Consider the following 20873-nt stretch of genomic DNA (forward strand, 5'->3'; position numbering starts at 1 on the left):
CAAAGACTTTCAGTGGCAAAGTTGTATTTTCAACTTTGTTGTGAGTATTGTGTTTTTTCTATGTTCCCAAATACTGTGTCATAGCCTCTGTTTGGGTGACAGGTGGGTGGTTGGCCTTCTCCAGTGGTCTGTATTGCATCACATGGGATCCAAAAACTCCCAGTAGAAGCTGAGACTGAATAAGAGGGAGGGAAGAAAAGACCATGTGAGCAACTCCAGTCATTGTTGAAGAGTATTTTCAGTGAAGAAAAGATTATGATTTGCTGCACTTCAGAGTGGGCTTGCACCCTCTTTGACACCGTGTTAATGTGACTCAGGTAGTTGGTTACCTTGTTTTACCTCTTTGCTGGCTGCATTGTCAAACAAGTACTTAAAACCAAGGATTATGAGATGTGCCTTTCAGCCTGATACAGAAGAAGCACTGCCTAAAATCCTGGTGATGTGAGGGAATAGCAGGGAAACATGTTATAAACCTGTCTTATGCAGCTGGACCATCAGGTTTACCTCTCCCTCATATGCAGTAGTTTTTTATTTTTCCTCTCTTGGAGATCTGCCAAGATTTGGGCAGTCAAGAGAACTTGCCACACTACTTAAATACAGTCCTTTTTATGTTGGGCTAGAAAGGGTTGCCTCATTCCTTGTTTTTTCACATCAAAAGCGTTTGGGAGTCAGTTGGCTCATAAACACATTTAGACTGAGGGAGTGAAGTGTGGGTTGCCCAGTTTTTTCATAGTACAGAAGTTGCAGCAGAGACCTGATGGTTTTCCTGCTACAGCAAGGACCAGTTGTACTTCTCTTTGTCTTCTTACTTGGTAAGAACTATTGAAACAAGAGTGTTTGGCCTCTGAGAGGAAAGTCTCAGGGTAACTCTTTCTTGCATCTTCATACTCCAACAGTGACAACAAAGACTGTATTCTAGAGTGATTTTGCCATATTTGCTCATATTGTGAAGGTATTGCTGTTCTCCTTTGAAAGTGGAAAACTTTCTTGCCTTTACAAGGGGAAGCCCTTGAGAAGCCACTCCATGCCTTGCTTTTTGGTACTTAGAGCCTGTGAGTATATGGGTGTAGGAGTTTAACCTTTTCCTATACTTCTCCAGCTGTTCCTATCCAGTTTGCTAAGCTGGATGCCTCTTGCAAATTCCTTTCAACTACGTGTCAAACTCTGTACTTTGCTGTGCTGGGAAGGATGGTTGTTTCTCAGTGACTACTTGAAAGATTTGGGTTTGATACTCTGGTCCACATGTGTATTTTTGGAGGTGTGCATTGTGTCTAGTTTTGTAGTCCTTAAAAATAATCATGAAACAAGACTGGGAATTTGTCGATTTATGCAGTGAAAATGACGACAAAGGTTTAGGTCACTCTTGAGCATCCATCCATTAGGAAGCAGATGATAAAAGCATCAGTGGTCATTTGGGTCTGATACTGCTTTTATGGGAGCTCTGTGCCAAAAATTAGAAGGAGCTTCTTCCTTCCTACTCTGATCTGATAAAATAGACATTTCCTGGGGTCATATATGGGGCTTTTCAGGCAAGTGCTTGGTGTTGGCTTATACAGTGAAAGATGAGGCAAGAGACATGCACATTTATCATCCTGCCCTTTGACAGCAGCCACACCACAGAAGTTCTGGCAGATCTTTTAACACTGTCCATGCTACTGGACAGTCATTTGCTGCATCCTCTTGCTTGGTGCTACCATATCTGAAGATGTTCCATAACTGTTTCCTGCTTCTGCTCCCTCCAGGCTCTTTCAAGTTAACTTTGTCTTGAGCCAGTGGTGAGCTGTGTGTCTTTCAGCTCAGTAGGACTCTCTACTCAGCACTGACCCTTTAGCACCAGGAGCTGTTACAGCTCTTTTCTTCCATCATCTTGTCAGGAACAAGAATCTTATTGCAAGGCAAATGAAACCAGTTCTTAACAACAGCAGCAGTTCACCCTCCTGACCTTATGGGACAGTCCTGGAAGATAAATTTAAACCACTGGTCACTTACACTTGGAGTTACAGTTTTCATAACACAGTGTTAAGTAAAACAAAAGTGCCTGTGTACATAGGCTGAATTTTTGTAAGTAAGCTCATCTTCAGTTTTACTTTCAGATGCTTCCCTCATTCAGAGGTGTTTACTGGAGAGAGCACTTCTGCAAGGGCTTGTAGGATTACTGGTCATAATGAGGAGTGTCCCTTTCAGTATTTCCTGTCAGTGAGGAAAAACTTCTTCTATAGTCTGGTGAAATCTTCTACCGCTGTTTCTGGTTTCACTGCCCAGTAATCAAGCTTGTTTAGGAACTCACTAACCATAAGAGACAAGATTTTCCAAATATTCTACTACCTGAAAAACAGGACTTCCCATGTCTGGGTCTAACTCCTGCTTTCTTGGTAATGACTTCCATATTGGAGGAGGCTTTATGCTCTTTAAGACTTGCAGTGGAAATGTTTGAATGGTGTGCAGAATGACCTCCAGAAGTCATGTCTAACCTGAATTAGTCTGTTCTTTTATTCAGCACATTCACAGTCAGTTTAATGAGTTCCTGTGGTAAAAAGAGCTCGTTCCTGTTTTGCTCACTTTGGTGTAATAACACCTATTGTTGAGGTGATCTGTGATACATGTAAGATTTTGGTTGCTTTGTTCCTTAGCTGTAATGTGGCTCTTCTACCTAAGGGGCAAAATCTTGGAGAAAACAGTCACACAGAGTGGGATTCTTCATCTAAATGTCCGGACATCTTAGTGAGGGGTGGAAATGGCATCCGTGGGATGCAACTTAACCTCTGTTAAAGGCTGGTGAGTTGTGCCTCAGAAATCACTGTTTCCCCCAGCTGACTGTCAAGAGACATGGTGAATGTGCAAGGTCAGCATATATGACAGAACAACCCCTAAATCTGGGCAGATAAATCCCATTTTTAGTGGTTCATTGTGTGTGTTAGGACCACTGCATGGTTAATAAGAACAAAAGTGCTTTGTTCAAAGAATGTTTGTATGTGGTGTTGAGCAGCAACAATCTATGGGCTCTGGCTGAGGAACAATGGTTTTGTGAAGGTCAGGCCAGTCCAACACTCCAGATCAGAGAAACGGCAACGCTGGTGGGGTTGAGACTTAACTGCACTGTTGGAGGTCCAAAGATGGGGCATGGTAGAGATCTTCAAAGGCTAATAACTATATATCAACAGAATGGAAGGCTCTTGTGGGTATTTTCTGCATGAAACATCTAAATGTGCTGGACAGAAGCCCAGCTCCACACCCCAGTGCTTTGGCTGGCCACCAAGCAGTCCTTTGGGCAACTGAAATTGGTCAACCACAGAAACTAAAGGAAAGTGTGAGTGGATGAGTGTGTGTTGGTGCTTGCAAGCAGTTTTAGTAAATAGGAATTAAGTTGGGATTTTGCTTTGTAATTACCTTACTTAAATAAAAGACAAGTATTAACATTAAGCACTGATGGCATTTTTACTTTATTTAAAAGGTAACTGTGTAACACTTGCTACTATAAAACAGTAGGAATGTCACTTGAGCTGTGATATAGGAGGACAGCCCAGGGGGATGAGTTTAAATATTTCTTTACTAAATTTTGGTGATTTATTACATCAGATGTTTAACATCGTAATGTCTAAGCTAAACTCACTGGCTTTTATGCAAGATTTAAGTCTGAGCTGTCTCAGTAGCTGTATCTGTTCAGCAGTTTTTCCAAAATATGCCTATTAAAGCTAGACAAGATGGCACCTAACTGAAGATTCTTGAGATTCTTGGAGACAAATAACTTGCAGATAAATCAAGCAGGATCAGAACTGATCCTTTGAAGAATCTTTTTCTTTTTTTTCCTTCTGAATTAGTCTACAAGCTCAGCATCTTGAATAGTATGTCCTTGGAGTTGTCTCTCTTGAAGTATCATTTCTGAATCTAAAAAAAAACCTCAACCTTACTGTCTTTCCCATCAGAACGTGGTGCTGGGTGGTGTTCTTTGCTGCTACTGTGTCTGGGAAAGAAGTAGCAGCAGGAATTTGGAGACTGCCTGGAGTCCTGTAGTTGGCTTTCCACATCTTTTCTGCCACGGGCATGCTTCTTTTCCAGGTTATCAATTAGAGTTTGTAAACTTGCTTGAGGAGTTGTGGTGCATGACTACTATCTGGAAGAAAGCTTTTTTCCCCCCTGGCTTTAATGGATTAGCTGTTACCTTCTTGCTCTGATGCAGCTTGAACATCTTGCTCTTGTGAAAGACTTGGGACATGAGCTGACAGTGGCTGTTGCCTCGTGTGATGGCTGTTGTCATGGAGAGACATCGGAGCTGAAGGCTCACAGTTTCAGGCAGTGTGAGTGCGCTTTCCCCCTTTTTTGATGAAGAGTGGTTAGAACTTACTTTGCCCTGAGGTGGAGTTAGTCTGTGTGAACTCACTTCTGCCTCATATCTGCTCCCCAAATAGCTCACTGCAGCGAGTTTTTGCTGCAGGAACACTGTGATGCTGCTGTGTGGGAACACTTCATGTATCTGCCTGGAGGATTCCTGTGTGGTTTCAGTCTCCCTCATGAGTTAGTTTGCTCCCGTGGTGGATTTGGTCGTGTTTGTTTAGCCCGACGACTCCTTGTGTCATCAAGGTGGCTGAACACCTCTGAAACCTTTCTGTTTAACCATTTTCTACATAAATACTGTGATGTGTATCTTAGTCTTACTTCTGGTCCCGTTTTTTGTTGTTGCTGTTGTTGTTTTTCCCCTCATGGCTTCTTCAGTTTCAATGCAGTTTGGGGGTGGTGGTTGTTAAGCAGATTGTTATTCTTGTTCATTGGTGATACGGCAGAGGCATCTCTGAATTCAGGAGGCAGCTTTGAGAGCTGTCATCTGCTGATGTTTGGAGGGTGGATTTGCTTCTCATGGTCAGAGAGAGCAGTCGAGCTGTGTAGAGGTAGCAAGAAAATATGGATTGTTACCTATGTTTTTGTTTGCCCCTGCTTTTTTGGATGCTGATTCCATTGACTGTGAAGCCCCTTTATTCCTTAATCTGTTGTGGAGAGGAGCCCCTTGGCACATCATTTAAAGCAGACACTTAAGATAGCACTGTGTAATCATGGTCTGTTAAGCAATTGCAATTGCTATTTCTGTGTTATTTGGACTGAGGACCAATTCCATGGATATAGAAAAATAGATTGGTTGTGTCCTAGTTTTGTGCCAGGTTAAGACCTGGACAAGAACCATCAATTCTTCATTGTGTTTTCCCTAGGAAGACTATTTAGGGGTGCAGGCAGGACAGGAAGAATATTATGCTTGAACATATCACCAAGAGATCAGGAATTTGAGGTGCACTAAAACCTGAGTCCTTCATGCTTCAGAGAACCAGTGTTGACAGGGAAGTGTTTCTTTTCAGAAGAGCAGCAATTTCTGATTCAGAAATTAAGGAGAGTTAATTTATTAAGAAATGAAATTACTTTGTTGATTTCTTGAGCAGCAAAACAAGCCAGCTAATCCTTTTAACTTTCAGTCGTATTTAAAATAATCAGACAATTCCTTTTAATTTGTAAAAATCAAGACTCTGAAAGCTGGAGGGGACATTGTTTCAGTCTCATTTTTTTTGACAACTTGCTGTAGTGAACATTGACTGGAGTGTAGCACAGTCTTCAGGTGTTGAACTAAAGCCTCTCTCTATGGAGATATCGGAGACTTTCATCTCGAATGTTCCTGTAATAAAAGAAATACAGATCTGGTTTTGCTGAGCTTTTTTCTAGCTTTTTAACCATTTTGAAAGTAAAAGGCTTAAGGTTTTTGTTTGGCCTGTGTGGTTTATGTTCTGTTTTGAATACCAGGTACTTGCTTATGCCGCCTTTTTTTTTCCTAGTGAAAGAGGAAACCCTTCTGCTGGTGTCTGGCAAAGACATGGCAAAGATTTGTTTAGTTGTTCTTTGGTTTTTTTTGCAGGTAAAGAAAGCCTTTTTTGCCTTGGTGGCAAATGGTGTGAGAGCAGCTCCACTGTGGGAGAGTAAAAAACAGAGTTTTGTAGGTAAGTAGTTCTGACATTATTCAGAATTACTTGAATTTCCAAGATGCTTTATTGTTGCTGAAGGTGTTCTGGGGCTGGCCATCATCCAACATCCTGGAGAGGCAATGGCAAAGAGGGTTTCTTTTTCCTCCTGAGGAGTGAAATATTGCCAGCTTTCATAGTGTTGCTGTGCTTTGAGAATCATGATGGTTCTTTTAGGTCCCAACCTTCTGAAATTTCATCTCTAATATGAGCACTTCACTGTGTATTTAAAAATAAAGGTAATGGTCACAAAAAGGAAATTTGAAAACTATAAAGAGAATAATTTCATTTTGCAGTATCGTGATATGGGTGCTGTATAAGCCTATTCCTGTTATGTGCTCAATAAGCTACACTGAGGAATCTTTAAATACCAGAATTAATATTGAATGTTACAGGTATGTCCCATACTGGGAGAAAAGCATTAGATCCATGTATTGCTTTTCTTAAAAATCATGTCATTAATTGCCACAACAATAGTCTGCCAAAACTAGATCTCTGTTGCAGTTAGAAAATGAGGTGACAGTGGCAATTACAAATAGTATGATATGTACTTCTTGTGACCTGGAATGGAGGGTGAGGATTCTTGGAAGTGAATGGCAGATGCTTAATAAAGCATTTGTTAAAATATTTTAAATCCAAGTGAGGAGGGGCAGTAGTTTCCTGCAATACACCATAGGAGTGCTGTGACTGCCATATTTAATTTCATTTCATATTCTATCTGTAACTAAGCTCTAGTGATTTAAAGCTGACCTCCAGATTAATTTTTCCCTTCCCCATTTCTTAGTTTCTTCAGTTTAGATGCAAGAGTAGTAAGCAGTGGAGCATCTTCTCAAATCTAGAACTTGAAAGCTCAAAAAAGATTAATATTTTAAAGTAACTAAACTAATCATCAGTATTATATTACCTAGTTTGGTGTTGGTGCTTGAAATATATATACTATGGGTGTACTATATTTTTTTTTTAAAGTCACATTTCAATACAGACATTGAGGATTACCATGGAAATGACTGAACTTCTTTAATAGGTAATATTCAATAAAAATGGATTATACTGTCCCTTCATTTGAGTCTAAGAGTCTGCCTGATTTGGCAAGTACATAATGAGAGTGTGTCTTCAAAAAGAAAATGAAAGGCAAGGATAGTTCTCCAACCTTTAAAGATGTTCTAAAACCCCTCTTTTCTTTTTACTCTTTTGGGGGTGGACATTGTCTGAATTCCAAGGGTTTTTTTGAGTCAGATTGGAAGTGAGGAGAAGCACATGGGTTATAATTTTGAATATTAATTCAGGCATGTGTTTTGATTCTGAAATAATGTGTCAGTGTGAAAGTGGACAGACATAGTTTTGGAATTCTACTGTTAATTATTCCAGTACAAATAGTATGTTACATGGATTTAATGTTTATTAAATTATATGTTGTGAATATAAATAGAGAAAATAGCTGAAAGTTCTGTATGTTAAATATCTATCTAAATACCTTTTTTTTTTATGTATTACTTGTTACAGGAATGTTAACAATTACAGATTTCATTAACATACTACATAGATACTATAAGTCTCCAATGGTAAGTATGATGTTAAGCTATAATTTGGTCATTTACCATACAGTACAGAGACTGAAATATCAAACTGAAAGATTTATGATGATTGTCATTATTATTTAAGTCTTTGAAAGTTTAGATATAGTGGGGGAATGCTCACTGTGGTTTTGGGGTTTTTTTGAGAGAAAAGATGTCTGTGTGTGCAAGGTTACAGAATGATGTCTGGATACCTGAGTTCAGCTCCCAGCTTTAGCCAGGAGCATCCTGAGCTTGGGCAGGTAACATAACCTGTCTGCTTCAGTTACACTTGTATAAATATGAGGAATTCCCTTGCTGAGTGCCACCTCTTATGATGTTTTATGTGGTGTTTGCCTTAATGAGCCTTCCCTTTGAATGTGAGGCTCCTCTTAGTATTGCAGCTACTGAATTGGGATTCATTAGGGATGAATTGAGATGAAGGACCTGGCTTAGCACACTTACTAGAAACTAGATGTGATATAAAAAGTGTGAGGGACAATAATTGATTAGTAATCACTGTATTTATTTGTGTTCAGGTTGTTTCAAAGCACGTACTTCAAAAGTAACCAGAGCTCTTGAAAAATGGCAAATGTCAACCAAAAACCACCTGGGGAGGATGTCTTGACGTTACCTGTAAAATTTCATTGTATTTAAAAATCAAGTGTATAGCTATGTGTGGTTCATATGTTGATAAAATCATCTTTGTCTCACAACTATGATGGAGCTATTCCAAAAGGAGTACGTGGAGTTAAGCAGGATGCTGCTCACAGAGGCTTGGAAACTTTAAAAAATTACTCTTCTTGGAGTGATGGTGTGGAATAAACAAGTTAAACTAGTTAAAATATATGCAAATATTTTAGTTATGTGGCTGAATCACACAATCAGTTGGAGATCTGTTGGCTTCCATTAACTGTAATTTAAAATTCCCATTGGCAGTCAGTTGATGAAATTCTCTAGCTTGCATGTTCATACAAACATTTACATCCCTTTCTTGTTCCTGTCAAATCACAATTCCCCCTCTACCAATTAGAACATATGTACGATGTTTTACTAGCTAAAAAAATCAAGAACAGTTGGATGAAGCAGACATCTGATACATTTGCCTTCTCAAAGCTCATGTTAATTTTTAAAATTTATAGTGAAATTCATGTCAGATGCCAATAGTGTGTTGCACTGTCCTTTTTTCTTGTTAAAGAATTCTTTTTTTCTCCATGGGGATTTACAAAGGGTGGAGGGAGAAGCAAATAAAAAGTGATAACTGGTAACTTCTTAAAAATGGTTTCTATATTGCAGTGACACTCAACCTCAACACTACTGATTTTTCCATGTAACTTTACTTAAGGTCTGACTGTTGTCACTCATTTATATTGTTTAACATCCTATTCCTTGTGTTCTGCTTAAAATGGCAGCAGGAAGGAGGAATAGCTGAGAAGGGACAATATTTGACTTAAGTGATTGATGCAGCCTTCTGTAAGAAAAATAAGTAAATTTATGTTCCATCAGGGAGTGCTCTAGTCTTAATAGGTGCAATTATGCTGAAAATATAATTATTTAAATATTTTAAATATTCTTGCTAAATGCATCACAACACATACAGTGTGAAGCACTTTGTTATTCATGTACTAGGTAATACCCTCAATTGATTGATGAGGAACATCCAGGTAGTTCCTCCGTAAAGAACTGCTCTTGCTTGTTAGTAATTAAGTAAAATTAATCTGTTAGCATTAAGCAGTCAAAGTGATCAGGGTAAGCTTTTTGCTGGTGTGGGTGTGTGAGGAATCACTGGAGGGTTTACTCTGGATGACTGTGTTAAGGTGAGATAAATTACTGAGGGGATGCCTGTGAGTCCAGAAGAGATCTGGACCACAAACCTTGGCTGGCATAAGGTCTGTCTGTCCCCCAGAATGATAGGTCCTGGATGGTACTGTGCACTGAGCAGAGTTACACCCTTTCTTCTTGTTATTGCCAGGAAATGTTGTTTTGGACTGTTCTTACTCTGTTCTATTATAAGCAGTGAAATAAAAGAAAATTGTTCGGGTGTTTATAATGTTAATGTGGATTTAAAATTCAAGCTAAACTTCCATCTCCTCGTTGTAGGTTCAGATTTATGAATTGGAGGAGCACAAGATAGAAACCTGGAGGGGTGAGAATATTTACTACTTGATAATTTACTATTTCCACTATTTCAGCATACTGAATTTTCAATTAATCATAGACTTAGCTTGTCTCTCTCCACATACTTTTTAGTGAAAGCAGAAATAGTAAATGCTTCTGTTTTGGCTCCTGCTGCTTACTTTTCTATCTGAAATAGCACATGAACTGGTGATCTGGGCTGTATAATACTTTGTCCCTTGTTCTTGGTTAGCACCAACTTGCTCTTTAAGAAAGAAAACCAACCTGGAGTAATGCAGCATGTGTGAGATATTGGGATGGGAATGTACCTGAGACAGGATAGGTGGAGTGAATTGATGGGTGAGCAGGAAGCTCTGCCTGAGGGAGCTGCAACTAGAAATTAATGCAATATATGGGTGTGAACACAAGTGCTGAATGCAGGGAGGCAGCTTTATGTTAAAAAATAGACTGTCTGACATGAAGTAATTCACGGAGGTACCCTGTGCAGCAGAGCCTCACAGAACCACCGAGGAAAGGGTTATTTGCTGCAATTGCAGTGACCCCTGGTGGTGTTCAGCTTAGTGCTGCTTTTAAAATTTGTCTTTTTAAGGTCAATATAGGGAAATGTGCATAAGTGGTAGAATAACTAAGATAACTGTGCATATTGCTGTTTGTCCTCCACTTAATTTTGTACGAATGAGTTCATAAAATGCTTTCATAAAATGGAATGGTTTTGTGTGAAGTGGTAACAGTCTATTAATTTTCTATCCCCAGAGCTTTATTTACAAGAGACATTTAAACCTTTAGTGAACATTTCCCCAGATGCAAGGTAGGATTTCACTGTTCAGTCTGCTTTACTTGAAATACATTAACTCCATCTCAGCACTGAATTTAAGCTTCTTTACATAATAAGAAACAATTTAGATTGTAAACTAGAGTACAGTAATGAAGGACTGTCTTTTAATATAATCAAGAAGATGTGAGAGCTTTTTTTTATTGTGAGTGAGGACTTCTTTGATTATCCAAAGAAGTGAATTTTTAATTGAACTTTTGCCTTTTTTTGGCATAACTGTTCTGGTAAATGAACTAGACACGAGTCAAAATTAATTGCCCCAAAACATGCAAAAAAGGCAATATGATGACACTTAAGCTACCCTGTAAGTCCTGTTTATTTCAGAAAAATCAAAAATTGTAGAGAGCCTTTCAGCTGTCTTGTTCTCAGCAATCACAGGAATTGAAGACTTAAAAGTACTTTTCAAGGCAAGTAACTTTCCTTAACTGAAGGAAAGACGATGTCTTTGTGGTTTGTTCTGCTCTACTGCAAGGTTGTGTTTCTTAAAATATAAATGACTTTCCTTTTCTTCTTGATGAAAGTTGAAAGAAATACTTTTTAAACTGTCATTATGCCTTATTTACTAAATGTAACTTGAGAGAGAGCTTTGGTTGATCGCTTATGTCTTGAGTGCTACTTAATCCCTGAAGTGGAAGGTGAAGTTCTGGTTCTTGCTTTCAGTTTGTGGACTAGTCTAGTGATTATCTCAGAGGTAATGATGTGCTGTATCTTCAGCAGAATTACCATTAAGTCACAAATAAGTCATTCAGTTAAGTAGTAGAGGATGTAGTTTGAAAGGTAGCTGGTTGCAAAGAATATTGTTAAGACAGCAAAATAGTACAATTGTTTTCAGTCCAAGGTGCAGCAAGAGAAGTCTTGCAATGAAGAAGATGCAGTAAGACATTTATAAAAGATTGAGGTGCATTAATTACAACACCTCTCTATTTTTCACTGTTTGTTTCAAAAATACCCATTCTGAGTGCTGGGATACTGTGGGCACAGCAATCACTGCAAAAACAGTTTGCACATGTAAAGAAGTCTTTCCACTTATGAAGTCTTTCCCATTTTTTATACCACAAAAAATCAATTTCCATCACATTTTCTTACTGGTTTTAGATGTCCATGAGCATGTTGTTATTGATGTGCTTTACCAGCTGCAAAAGTTAATTTGAAATCCCTTAACTTCTGTTTTCTGTAAATTATAGATAATGTAGATAATTACTCATCACATGGGCTTCATGGGGGTTTGTAAACATATATTTATAATCTATAATATATATACATTTGTAAATATATATTTCCATTACATTTACATTTATGTATATTTACACTTATGTTTATGTTTATATTATATAAAAATTATTTATATATTTATAATTTATAGAAATGTGTATATATACATATCACTTGGCATTGCTCATTGTCAGCTAGAAATCATTAAAAAAATAAAATGTTTTTCTCCTCAGCCTTTTTGATGCTGTATATTCATTGATCAAAAACAAAATCCACAGATTGCCAGTTATAGATCCAGTCAGTGGAAATGCACTTTATATACTTACCCATAAAAGAATCCTCAAGTTCCTCCAGCTTTTTGTAAGTATTTCGAGCTATGCTGTACTTAATTGATTCTCCCCAGTAGACATCTAATATAATTAAGTAATTTAAATCCTAGTGCAGAAACTTCTTGATAAACTTCCCTATTCATTGTGTCCATGCATATCTTTTCTTGATAACAGAAAAATTAGAGAAATTAAAGATTGATGCAGGACCTGTGCTTTATCTTTACTTTGTTTTAACCCTTTAATGAAACCTGAACACCAAGGACTTTGTCTATTGGAGTAACTTGCTGTCCTTTCTGGAACATCTTCTCAGCTTCAGAACCTTCTTTATATGAAAAGAGGATTTAACTGTCTCCCAGAGATGAGATTGTCATTACTCCCTGTAGTAGTGTTAGTCACAGGAAAGAACAGGAGGCCAAACAGAGCGAGGAGAGTTCAGAATAAACATTCAGCTTGATGTTGTGTTGCCTCCTTTCTCCAGTTTTAGTGGGAATGCCACAGCTTAGGATCTACAGCTTTTAGTGATGGGTTATTACCAGAAAAAATAAGCAAAAAGCTTAGTTACATACTCTTAGTTTAGAGCTGCTTTGAACAGAAACTCTGAGGTCAGAGCTTGTTTGAGCTTTACATTAATCTGGTAGCAGGTTCCTGCAGTGATCTGTAACCATGACTTGGAGTCTGCAGATGGATGAGTGAACACAGACAACTACACTGTAAACACATTCCTTCTGACTTCCCTAGATGTCAGAGATGCCAAAGCCTGCCTTTATGAAGAAGAATCTGGATGAACTTGGGATAGGAACTTATCACAACATTGCCTTCATACATCCAGACACTCCTATCATTAAAGCCTTGAATATATTTGTAGACAGAAGGATATCGGCGTTACCTGTTGTGGATGAGTCAGGTGCGTGCTGGGTCTGCTGTGCACAGGTGTGGTAAAATAAATCATGCTGAACCCTGGGCTGGTGTTAGGGTGGGGGGAGAAGACAAGAAAGAGTAAAAAAAAAAAGTGATCAAAAAGGCATGGGGGAAGAATGGGAATATAAAGAAATACTTATGCAAGACGTAGGTTGATAGTCTTGGAAGAATCTCATCATTTAATAGATTGTTTGTTGGGGTTTTTTTTTTCTGTGTAATTATAACGTAACAAATAAAAGCAGGAAGCAAGAAAACTGATTTTGCACTTTAAGCACTTCGTTAACTTTTGATTTTCTTTTTTTCTTTAGGAAAAGTTGTAGATATTTATTCCAAATTTGATGTAATAGTAAGTATATCTTTTAAATTCTATTAAATATTTTATATGCAGTAAGCAATTGCAAATGAATTTGTTAATACGACAATTTTGGTTGTTTTGTTCCTTAGGCTGTAGTTAACAAACTGAATGAAACAGATTCAGTTCACCCTGCACAGCATTTTTTTAATTCCTGCTTTTTATTTAAGTTATTCTTAGTAATACTATTTGCAGACAAGCATCTACTGTTCTGGATGTTACCCAAAATTAGATCTGGCTGTACTCTTACAAAAAGAGGGCATAATCCAGAGAAGGGAATCAAAGCTGGGGAAAGGGCTGGAAGGAGTGTCCTACAAGGAATGGCTGAGGACTCCGGGTTTGTCTAGTGGGGATAAAAGGAGCTGAGGGGCAACGACCTCATTGCTCTTGTGGCTTCCTGAGGAAGGAGAGTGGAGAGTGAGGTGCTGAACTCTTTTCCCTGGTATCCAGTGACAGGACATGTGGGAATGGTTCAGAGCTGCACCAGGGGAGGTTTAGGTTGGCCATTAGGAAGCATTTCTTTACCAAGAGGGTGGTTGAACACTGGGAGAGGTTTCCTAGAGGGGTGGTCGATGCCCCAATCCTATCAATGTTTAAGAGGCCTTGGGACTTAATAATATGCTTCAGCTTTTGATCCTCCCTGGAGTGTCAGACCATTGGATCAGAGGGTTGTTGTAGGTCCCTTACAACTGTTCAGTTCTTTTTATGTTTGTTTCTATTTTTGAGCAAGGATTTTCTTTTTCGAGCTGCTGCCATTCCCCAACCTGTTTTCAAAGAGAATGCAGATTTCTCTGTGCAGTTTGAGCACTTTGCACAGCTTGACTTCCTCAGTGAGCTAAAAGCTACTTGGCCCACTCCTTTGTGGGTCTCTTGACTCCAGAAAGTTGCATCTGTATTCCTTCTGGTTTAGATCTAATCCAGGACTCTGTTTCTGGCTTTCCCTCAGTACTGCAGCAGCATAGTCAGATTCATGCCATGGTTTGCCAACCTTGGAGAGCAAGAGCTCCTCTATTCTCATGGCTTTTGGAAACTTGAAAAATATATTTATTTCTCTTTTACCCCTGTCCCCTTCCATCTGTATGCACCTGCCTTGTAATTGCAGCATCTGACAGCTACGTTATTTTTTAGGGATTTCAGTGCCCAGGTTGCTTATTCCACCAACCTGCTGAGCTAATGAAGAATCCAGATGTTTGAAACACTGCCTAGAATGCCTTCAGTAATATGGACAATAGTCCCAAATGGAAATGCTTTAAGCTTATAAATATCTCTGGCTGCAAACGGTGCTCTTAATACTGAAAACTTCGTGATGTCACTGCTCTTGCCTGTCATTTCTTGGCATTTGTCTTTGTTCTTTGGGATTCTCTGCTGTGTAAGATCCTGTTCTGCCATAAAAGCTGGTCAGGGAATAGGCAGTAGCTGTAGAGAGGACAATCTGACATATCAAAGACAATGAAATTTCACAGTTGGTGGGTTCAGTGTTCCAGTTTATTTTGTAACTGTGTTAGACTTTGAGGGAGGACATGTTTCCTTTATTTCCCATTCTTTTTCAGAAAGACACCAAAAGTAAGAGGGTTCCTTCTTTTCTCATTTTAAGTGATGAGGCAACAAAAATTAATAGGATTTTTAGATATGTTGGATCATTTCTTTGGAAGAAATGTGTTTAGGGATCAGGAAAAAAACCCCACACTACAAAACAGCTTTATATTACACTAGTTATTATATTTAGGGTAACTTCAGTTTGCAGAGGCTTTTTAAGTTTTCCCAATGTCCTTTATTAGGACTTAGTTAAATGAGTTAACCAAAACTGCTTTTATCTTCATGGGCATCTCAAACCTGTCTTGTCACGCTCAGTGTAATTCAATCAAGAAATTTGACCAATCACAGTATATTCTAGCCAAAAATTAATTCAGTTTTATTGCTTAGTCCAGTGTTTTTATTTTTGAAGGTCTCTCTTTGTTCTTCCTCCAGTGCCTCAGTAGCAAAATCAGTAGGCCAGGGTGTGCCAATTGTAGCAAAATACCACTATGGTCTCATCTACACAGAAAGCTTTTGCAGGTCTGGACAGAGTTCTCTCACTGCAGGCATGGTCCTGTTCTTAAAATGAGAGTTGAGAATGTCAGCTTTCAGGTTCTTTTAACCTCTTACTTTTAGTGGTGGTGATGGGTTTTCATTTATATTATTCTTATAGTACTTATTAAAATACAGCCAGGCACACAAATTGTCATCGAGTGACAGTGCCAGCTGAGTCCAGGAGAGGGAGTTTGAGCCCGTAAATTAGAAAGGTGAAGAATTAATTTGCTCTCTTAGATCTCAGTCACTAAGATCTACGCTCTGGTGTTCAGAGCAGTTGGTATCTTCCTCTGTCCTGGGAAGAATAAGCAACAAAAACCCCCCTGTATATTCTCTGTAGTCTAAAATCTAAAAAAATTCACCTTTACATTTTCTACTCGTGGCAGAAGCAGGGTGAGTGACACCAAACCAAAGATCAGATAGCAAAGTAGAGAGATTTTCATTGGCCTAACGGATATCACCAAAAAGTTTTATCAATTAATCCAGTCTGTTGTTTACCATAATTGCATGCTTGACAGTTCCCAGAAACTGAAGCCGAAAAGCCTCTGCTTTGTGTAATATATGACTTGGAATAAACTCAATTTACTTTAGAAATGTGTATCTACTTGACACCAAAATATTTACTTTACTGAGTACTTTATTACTAAGTGCTGAGGTGCCTGATGGGCCTTGGGTTTGTTTTTTTCCAGAATCTTGCTGCTGAAAAAACGTATAATAACCTAGATATCACGGTGACACAAGCCCTACAGCACCGCTCTCAGTATTTTGAAGGTGTTGTAAAGTGTAGTATGCTGGAAACACTGGAGACCATTGTGGATAGAATAGTGAAGGCTGAGGTGAGTCCCTTCACTAAAAGTTAAAAGTTGTATTACTAAACTAATAAATAGTAAAAATTTATCCTTCCTAAATTGTTATGATTACCGGTGAAAGTCGTTTTTTTTTTTAATAACTGCATATGTTAGATGTCTGTTTGCTTTATACACTTAGATTGCTTTACAGACTCAGATGCCTATGGGGATGTGCAAAGTATTTTATGGTGTATCTGTAATAATATTCAGCTATTTGCATTTCTTTTTTTACATTACCTGAACTGAATGCAAAGCGTTTTTTGAAGGAAACAAGTTTCTTCCAACCCTGCCATAGGTTTTGCAGACAAATAATGTGTTAAACTCCAGTTTATAGCTTGGCTCTGGGAATTTGTTGGGTACAATTAGTTGATGCATATGGAATCCTGCACTTCTCTCATGGAAATGCTATGAAACAGGTCCAAAATATAAATGCTTGTAAGAAATCTTCAGTAACTCCTCTTTTTAACTATTTATCTGTGCTATCCACTCTTTTGGTGCTGTTTATCTTTCTTGTTACTACTGGAAACTTTCTTATTCATGGAGGTGAATGAGTATATGGGTCTTCCTCCCCTGTATTACCAGTTTCAGTTGTCTCTGAGATGTCATCAGCAATATTTATATACTTTAAGTTCTTCAATTACAAGATTTGTTTATTTTTCCATCTTCAGGGCTGTAACCAGACATATAATTGATATGAGGAAAACTTCCACTTTGTTACAGCCACTTAGAACCTCCATTAGGCAATTTTTACTTGTAGCTTTCTGCATTTGCTTGAGCTTCCTCCTGAAAGGGAATAATTTTACTTTTGCTGATATACAGATTTCAATTTTGGATTATTTTATTACTATCTTAAGAAGCTTTAGGTGTTTGGGTTTGAAGAACAACTCCTACCCTCTGGTTCAGTCTAAACACAGTGAGGCTACATGTAAAAATGAGTCAGTCAAAACTACAAGCTATTTTTAGCTGCCAGACAAGTGCTTGGTCTTACTGGAAATTAAAGAAATTAAACAATTACATTGTCCATTTTTCTTGAATTCATTACACCAAGAGAGGAATAAAATTATTAAATACATGCATATACAAAAATTAATAAATGCATCTACAATATCACCAACTTTATCAAAAAAGAAAACACAATAATATTTTCTCTCAGCTTAATAGTGAAGAGAGATAATTCACTTGGGTAACAGGAAACATGTAGTAGGCTCTCAACTTCAGACTTTTTTTAGGATCTCTTACTAAGGAGCTGGTTCAGCTGTGATGTTTAGGTTGTACAACCATGTCCCCAGTTGCAGCAGGCTCTGGTGCCAGGACTGGGATTAGGGTACTCTCCTGGTTCTGCATTGGCCTTTCACTGCTGTGGCCTGTTCTCAGGATAAGCCTCAGGATACAGGAGTATCCACCTACTTTCCCTACACTTGGGACAGAAGTTTTATCACAATCTGTTGAAAATAAATTCCTTTAAAACCAGTCTGGCTCTTAGTTTCAATTGTGTAGCCCTATGAGAAAAGTTAAGTTTAAACCAACTCAGACATGTCAAAATACAATAAATTTTAGTGCTGTGCCTCTCTCTACTGAGAAAGACAGAAACTATTTTTCAGAAGGAAGCCTCATTTTATTACTGTATCTTATTTTTTGAGATCACAGGCTGAGTTGGGCAGAGCCTGTAAGCTGGGGAAAAGTGCTTGATGAGAGTGCCACTTTTTGAGAGCAGAAGTGTTTTCAAGACCTAGATCTTGACTTACCTGTCAGTTTATCTGATTTTGTTTCGATGTGGTGCAGCTGTGTGCTTTTTAAACATGCACTGTTTTCATTTATGTAGGGCAAGCATGTTTGTATTGCCTGGAGGGAATTGATATTGCTAACATTTTGAACTATTTGGCCTTGTTTTTTTTTCTACTTGTCTTCATATTGCTTTACTTTAGGGGTTTTTTTTCTTTTTTTTTTTTTCTTTGTTTTGGCTATTACTTTAAGTCAGGTACATGTATCTCAAGCTCTCTTCTCTGCTGGCAGGTTCATCGTCTGGTGGTAGTGAATGAAGCTGATAGCATTGTGGGTATCATCTCCCTTTCTGACATCCTACAGGCTTTGGTACTCACACCTGCAGGTATGGATCTGCCCTCTGACCTTGCCACAAGGCTTTGGTAGTGTGTACACCCTGCTGGCTTTAATTTATTTGACGAAGACAAATGTTTGATCTTCAACTTCTGTAACTGTTGTGTCATAGTTCTTAAATACATTAATGATTGCTCTTCAGGAAAAAGCTGTATTAACTGTCAGTCTCCTGCTCACTGAGGAGGGCATGCAGAAGCTTTATGAATGTCACTGTTGTTCATGTATCTTCTTTTTAGAGGAAAAAAAGAAAAAGGTCTTGATTAATGTTGTAATAGGATGAAGTTGAAATATATTAGGAAGAAATTCTTTACTGTGAGTGTGGTGAGGCCCTGGCACAGGTTTCCCACAGAAGCTGTGGATGCTCCATCCCTGGAAGTGTTCAAGGCCAGGTTGGATGGGGCTCTGAGCAGCATGGTCTGGTGGAAGGTGTCTCTGCCCATGGCAGGGGGTTGGAACTGGATGATATTTAAGGCCCTTTGCAACCCAGGCCGTTCTGTGATTCCATGATACAGACAATATCTTCAACAGGGTGCCTTCCTCACCTTCCTGAGTTTCTGTACTCTGGCCAAGTGCTCCTTGTGTGGATGCAGCCGTGCTTTCCATGAACTCTGCAAAAACACCCCCTCAGAGCCCTTCAGTTGTCCAGCTGTGCTGGGTGGTTTGGTTGGCTCAACTTGGGGCAGAGATACAGGTTTATTTCTGCTACTTTTATCTTGGTTGTGGGGGGCTCATTTAGTTGGTTTTTGTTTGGGTTTGGTTTTAAGTTTTGCCCAAGTTCCTAACCTGCTTTATGTTCTTAATTGTAGCTTCACTTTGGCCACATAATGACTTCAGTGTCACAAGAACTAAAGCAAAGCCATCTTTTGGCTTTGTGAGGAAGACAAAAAATGTCTTGAGGATTACCATTTTGGTTCAAAAAAAAAAAATCAGACTAAATAAATGGAGCTGTATATGTCCTTCAAATAAGAAAGTCTGAATGTGAGCTTAACTGGGATCTCTTATCTGCCCTGGTGGATAACATAATTATGTTAAAGTGTTTTTTCTCTGTAGGTTTAAAAAAAAAAAAAAAGCTAATGGAGCTTGTTAAATAGTAAGATTTTTCCTCTGAAAAGAAGTAATTACTTACACTGCTGGAGGTATTATGTCAGTGCATTTGCTTTCTTTTAATAACCTTGGAGAGCAAGTAACCCAGCTCTCTGTGAAAGGTACAGCTGAGGATGAGAAATCAGCCCAAAGGTCTGGATCAAATGGAATCATGTCCTAGAGAGAGAATGGAGGGGTGTCTGTCTCTCCAAGAGGGAGATATAAAGACAGGCAGCTGGTGCCTCTCCAGGCAGAGAAGGGAATTTCCTCCATGACTGGAGGGCAGAAGGATCCAAGGAGAGTCAAACTTAATTAGAGCAAAAATTAGGCAGAAAAGATGCATCTGGATATTGACAAACAAGGAGCTTTGTTATACTGGAATTACATGGACACCTACATTGCAACTCTGAACCGATGTAGAAGTGCTCTGTAGTTAATTGAAAAGGACAGTTCCTGCTCCCAGATTGTGAGCTGTGTACTGCTGGTGTTAACAGGTGGCAGCACCACACTCTGAGATCTCTGTGAGCTGCTGTGACTCATTGATCCAACAGGAAACTGAGCCAGCAAAAAAAGCTGCAGTTTTGTCAGCTTGGCACCCTGAGCTGGCTCACAGAACAGTCTGGTATGGGGGTACTGCACAGGGATTAGAACAACAGAGAGGGCAGGGTTATGCCATGGAAGAGATGAGGTGAGGGAAGGCATTTTTTGGGAGCAGGTAGGTGTTAGATTGCATTTCCACAGGCAACTGCCCAATTTTAGACTAGGATTTGTCTCATGAAGAGGGGATGTCTGCAATGTAAATCTAGTTTTTGGAGTTTGGAGTGTGATTTAGCTCTTAGAGTGGATGTGTAAGCATACCTGATAAATCATGCCCTAAAAGTGTTAATTTCTCTTCAGAGACTGCAAAGGAAAATTTATTGGCTGGCAGGAATTTAGACTAGCCTATGTTAGGGAAAAAAAATTACCAGTTGTGATGTGAAAACTGGATGTATTTAATGAATCTTTCAGTGTTTGATTATACATTACAAGTAGCAACTCCCAAGTTGCTGGCAAGAAATTCTTGCTCTCTAGAGTTGGATGCTGAAGCCAAGCTCACCATGGGGTTCAGTCATTGCCCAGCATGGTTTGAGTACCTGGGGAAGAGGTGAGGTGCTGTACATTCCTGCTGAACAGGTCTCCTGGATCCCTGCTGTCAGCAAAATCTGCCTCTGAGCCAGGAAAAATGGGCCCATCAACACAGTGTACTCAAACTGAATTGTTATACAGTTTATGCTCAAGCAGGGCTTCATTTTTTTAGGGCTATTATGGTGATAAGCTTGGCTCTAAGCTGAGGGACAGGTTTGGGCTGTGGCTTTTTCTCTAGGGGGTTTTAAACTATTTTATTTTTGTGCTGGGGAGAGTCTTCAAATGCACTTGGAGTCACTTCCCAGAA

The 20873-nt window shown here is 38.8% G+C and overlaps 1 protein-coding gene across 6 annotated transcripts in view; it reads left to right on the plus strand.

Moving 5' to 3' along the window:
• The window catches only part of PRKAG2 (protein kinase AMP-activated non-catalytic subunit gamma 2), a 211499-nt gene that overhangs the window by 189274 nt on the left and 1352 nt on the right, over positions 1 to 20873 (plus strand). For all 6 annotated transcript variants that reach the window (XM_027648541.1, XM_027648543.1, XM_027648542.1 and 3 more), the window contains 9 exons: positions 5891 to 5972; positions 7497 to 7555; positions 9647 to 9692; positions 10436 to 10490; positions 11960 to 12086; positions 12794 to 12959; positions 13282 to 13319; positions 16085 to 16231; positions 18257 to 18350. In XM_027648541.1, the coding sequence (XP_027504342.1) occupies positions 5891 to 5972; positions 7497 to 7555; positions 9647 to 9692; positions 10436 to 10490; positions 11960 to 12086; positions 12794 to 12959; positions 13282 to 13319; positions 16085 to 16231; positions 18257 to 18350 (814 nt within the window). The remainder of the gene's footprint in view (positions 1 to 5890; positions 5973 to 7496; positions 7556 to 9646; positions 9693 to 10435; positions 10491 to 11959; positions 12087 to 12793; positions 12960 to 13281; positions 13320 to 16084; positions 16232 to 18256; positions 18351 to 20873) is intronic.

Source organism: Corapipo altera, unplaced genomic scaffold (assembly GCF_003945725.1).
Source record: "Corapipo altera isolate COAL_440 unplaced genomic scaffold, ASM394572v1 47, whole genome shotgun sequence".
Taxonomy (NCBI): domain Eukaryota; kingdom Metazoa; phylum Chordata; class Aves; order Passeriformes; family Pipridae; genus Corapipo; species Corapipo altera.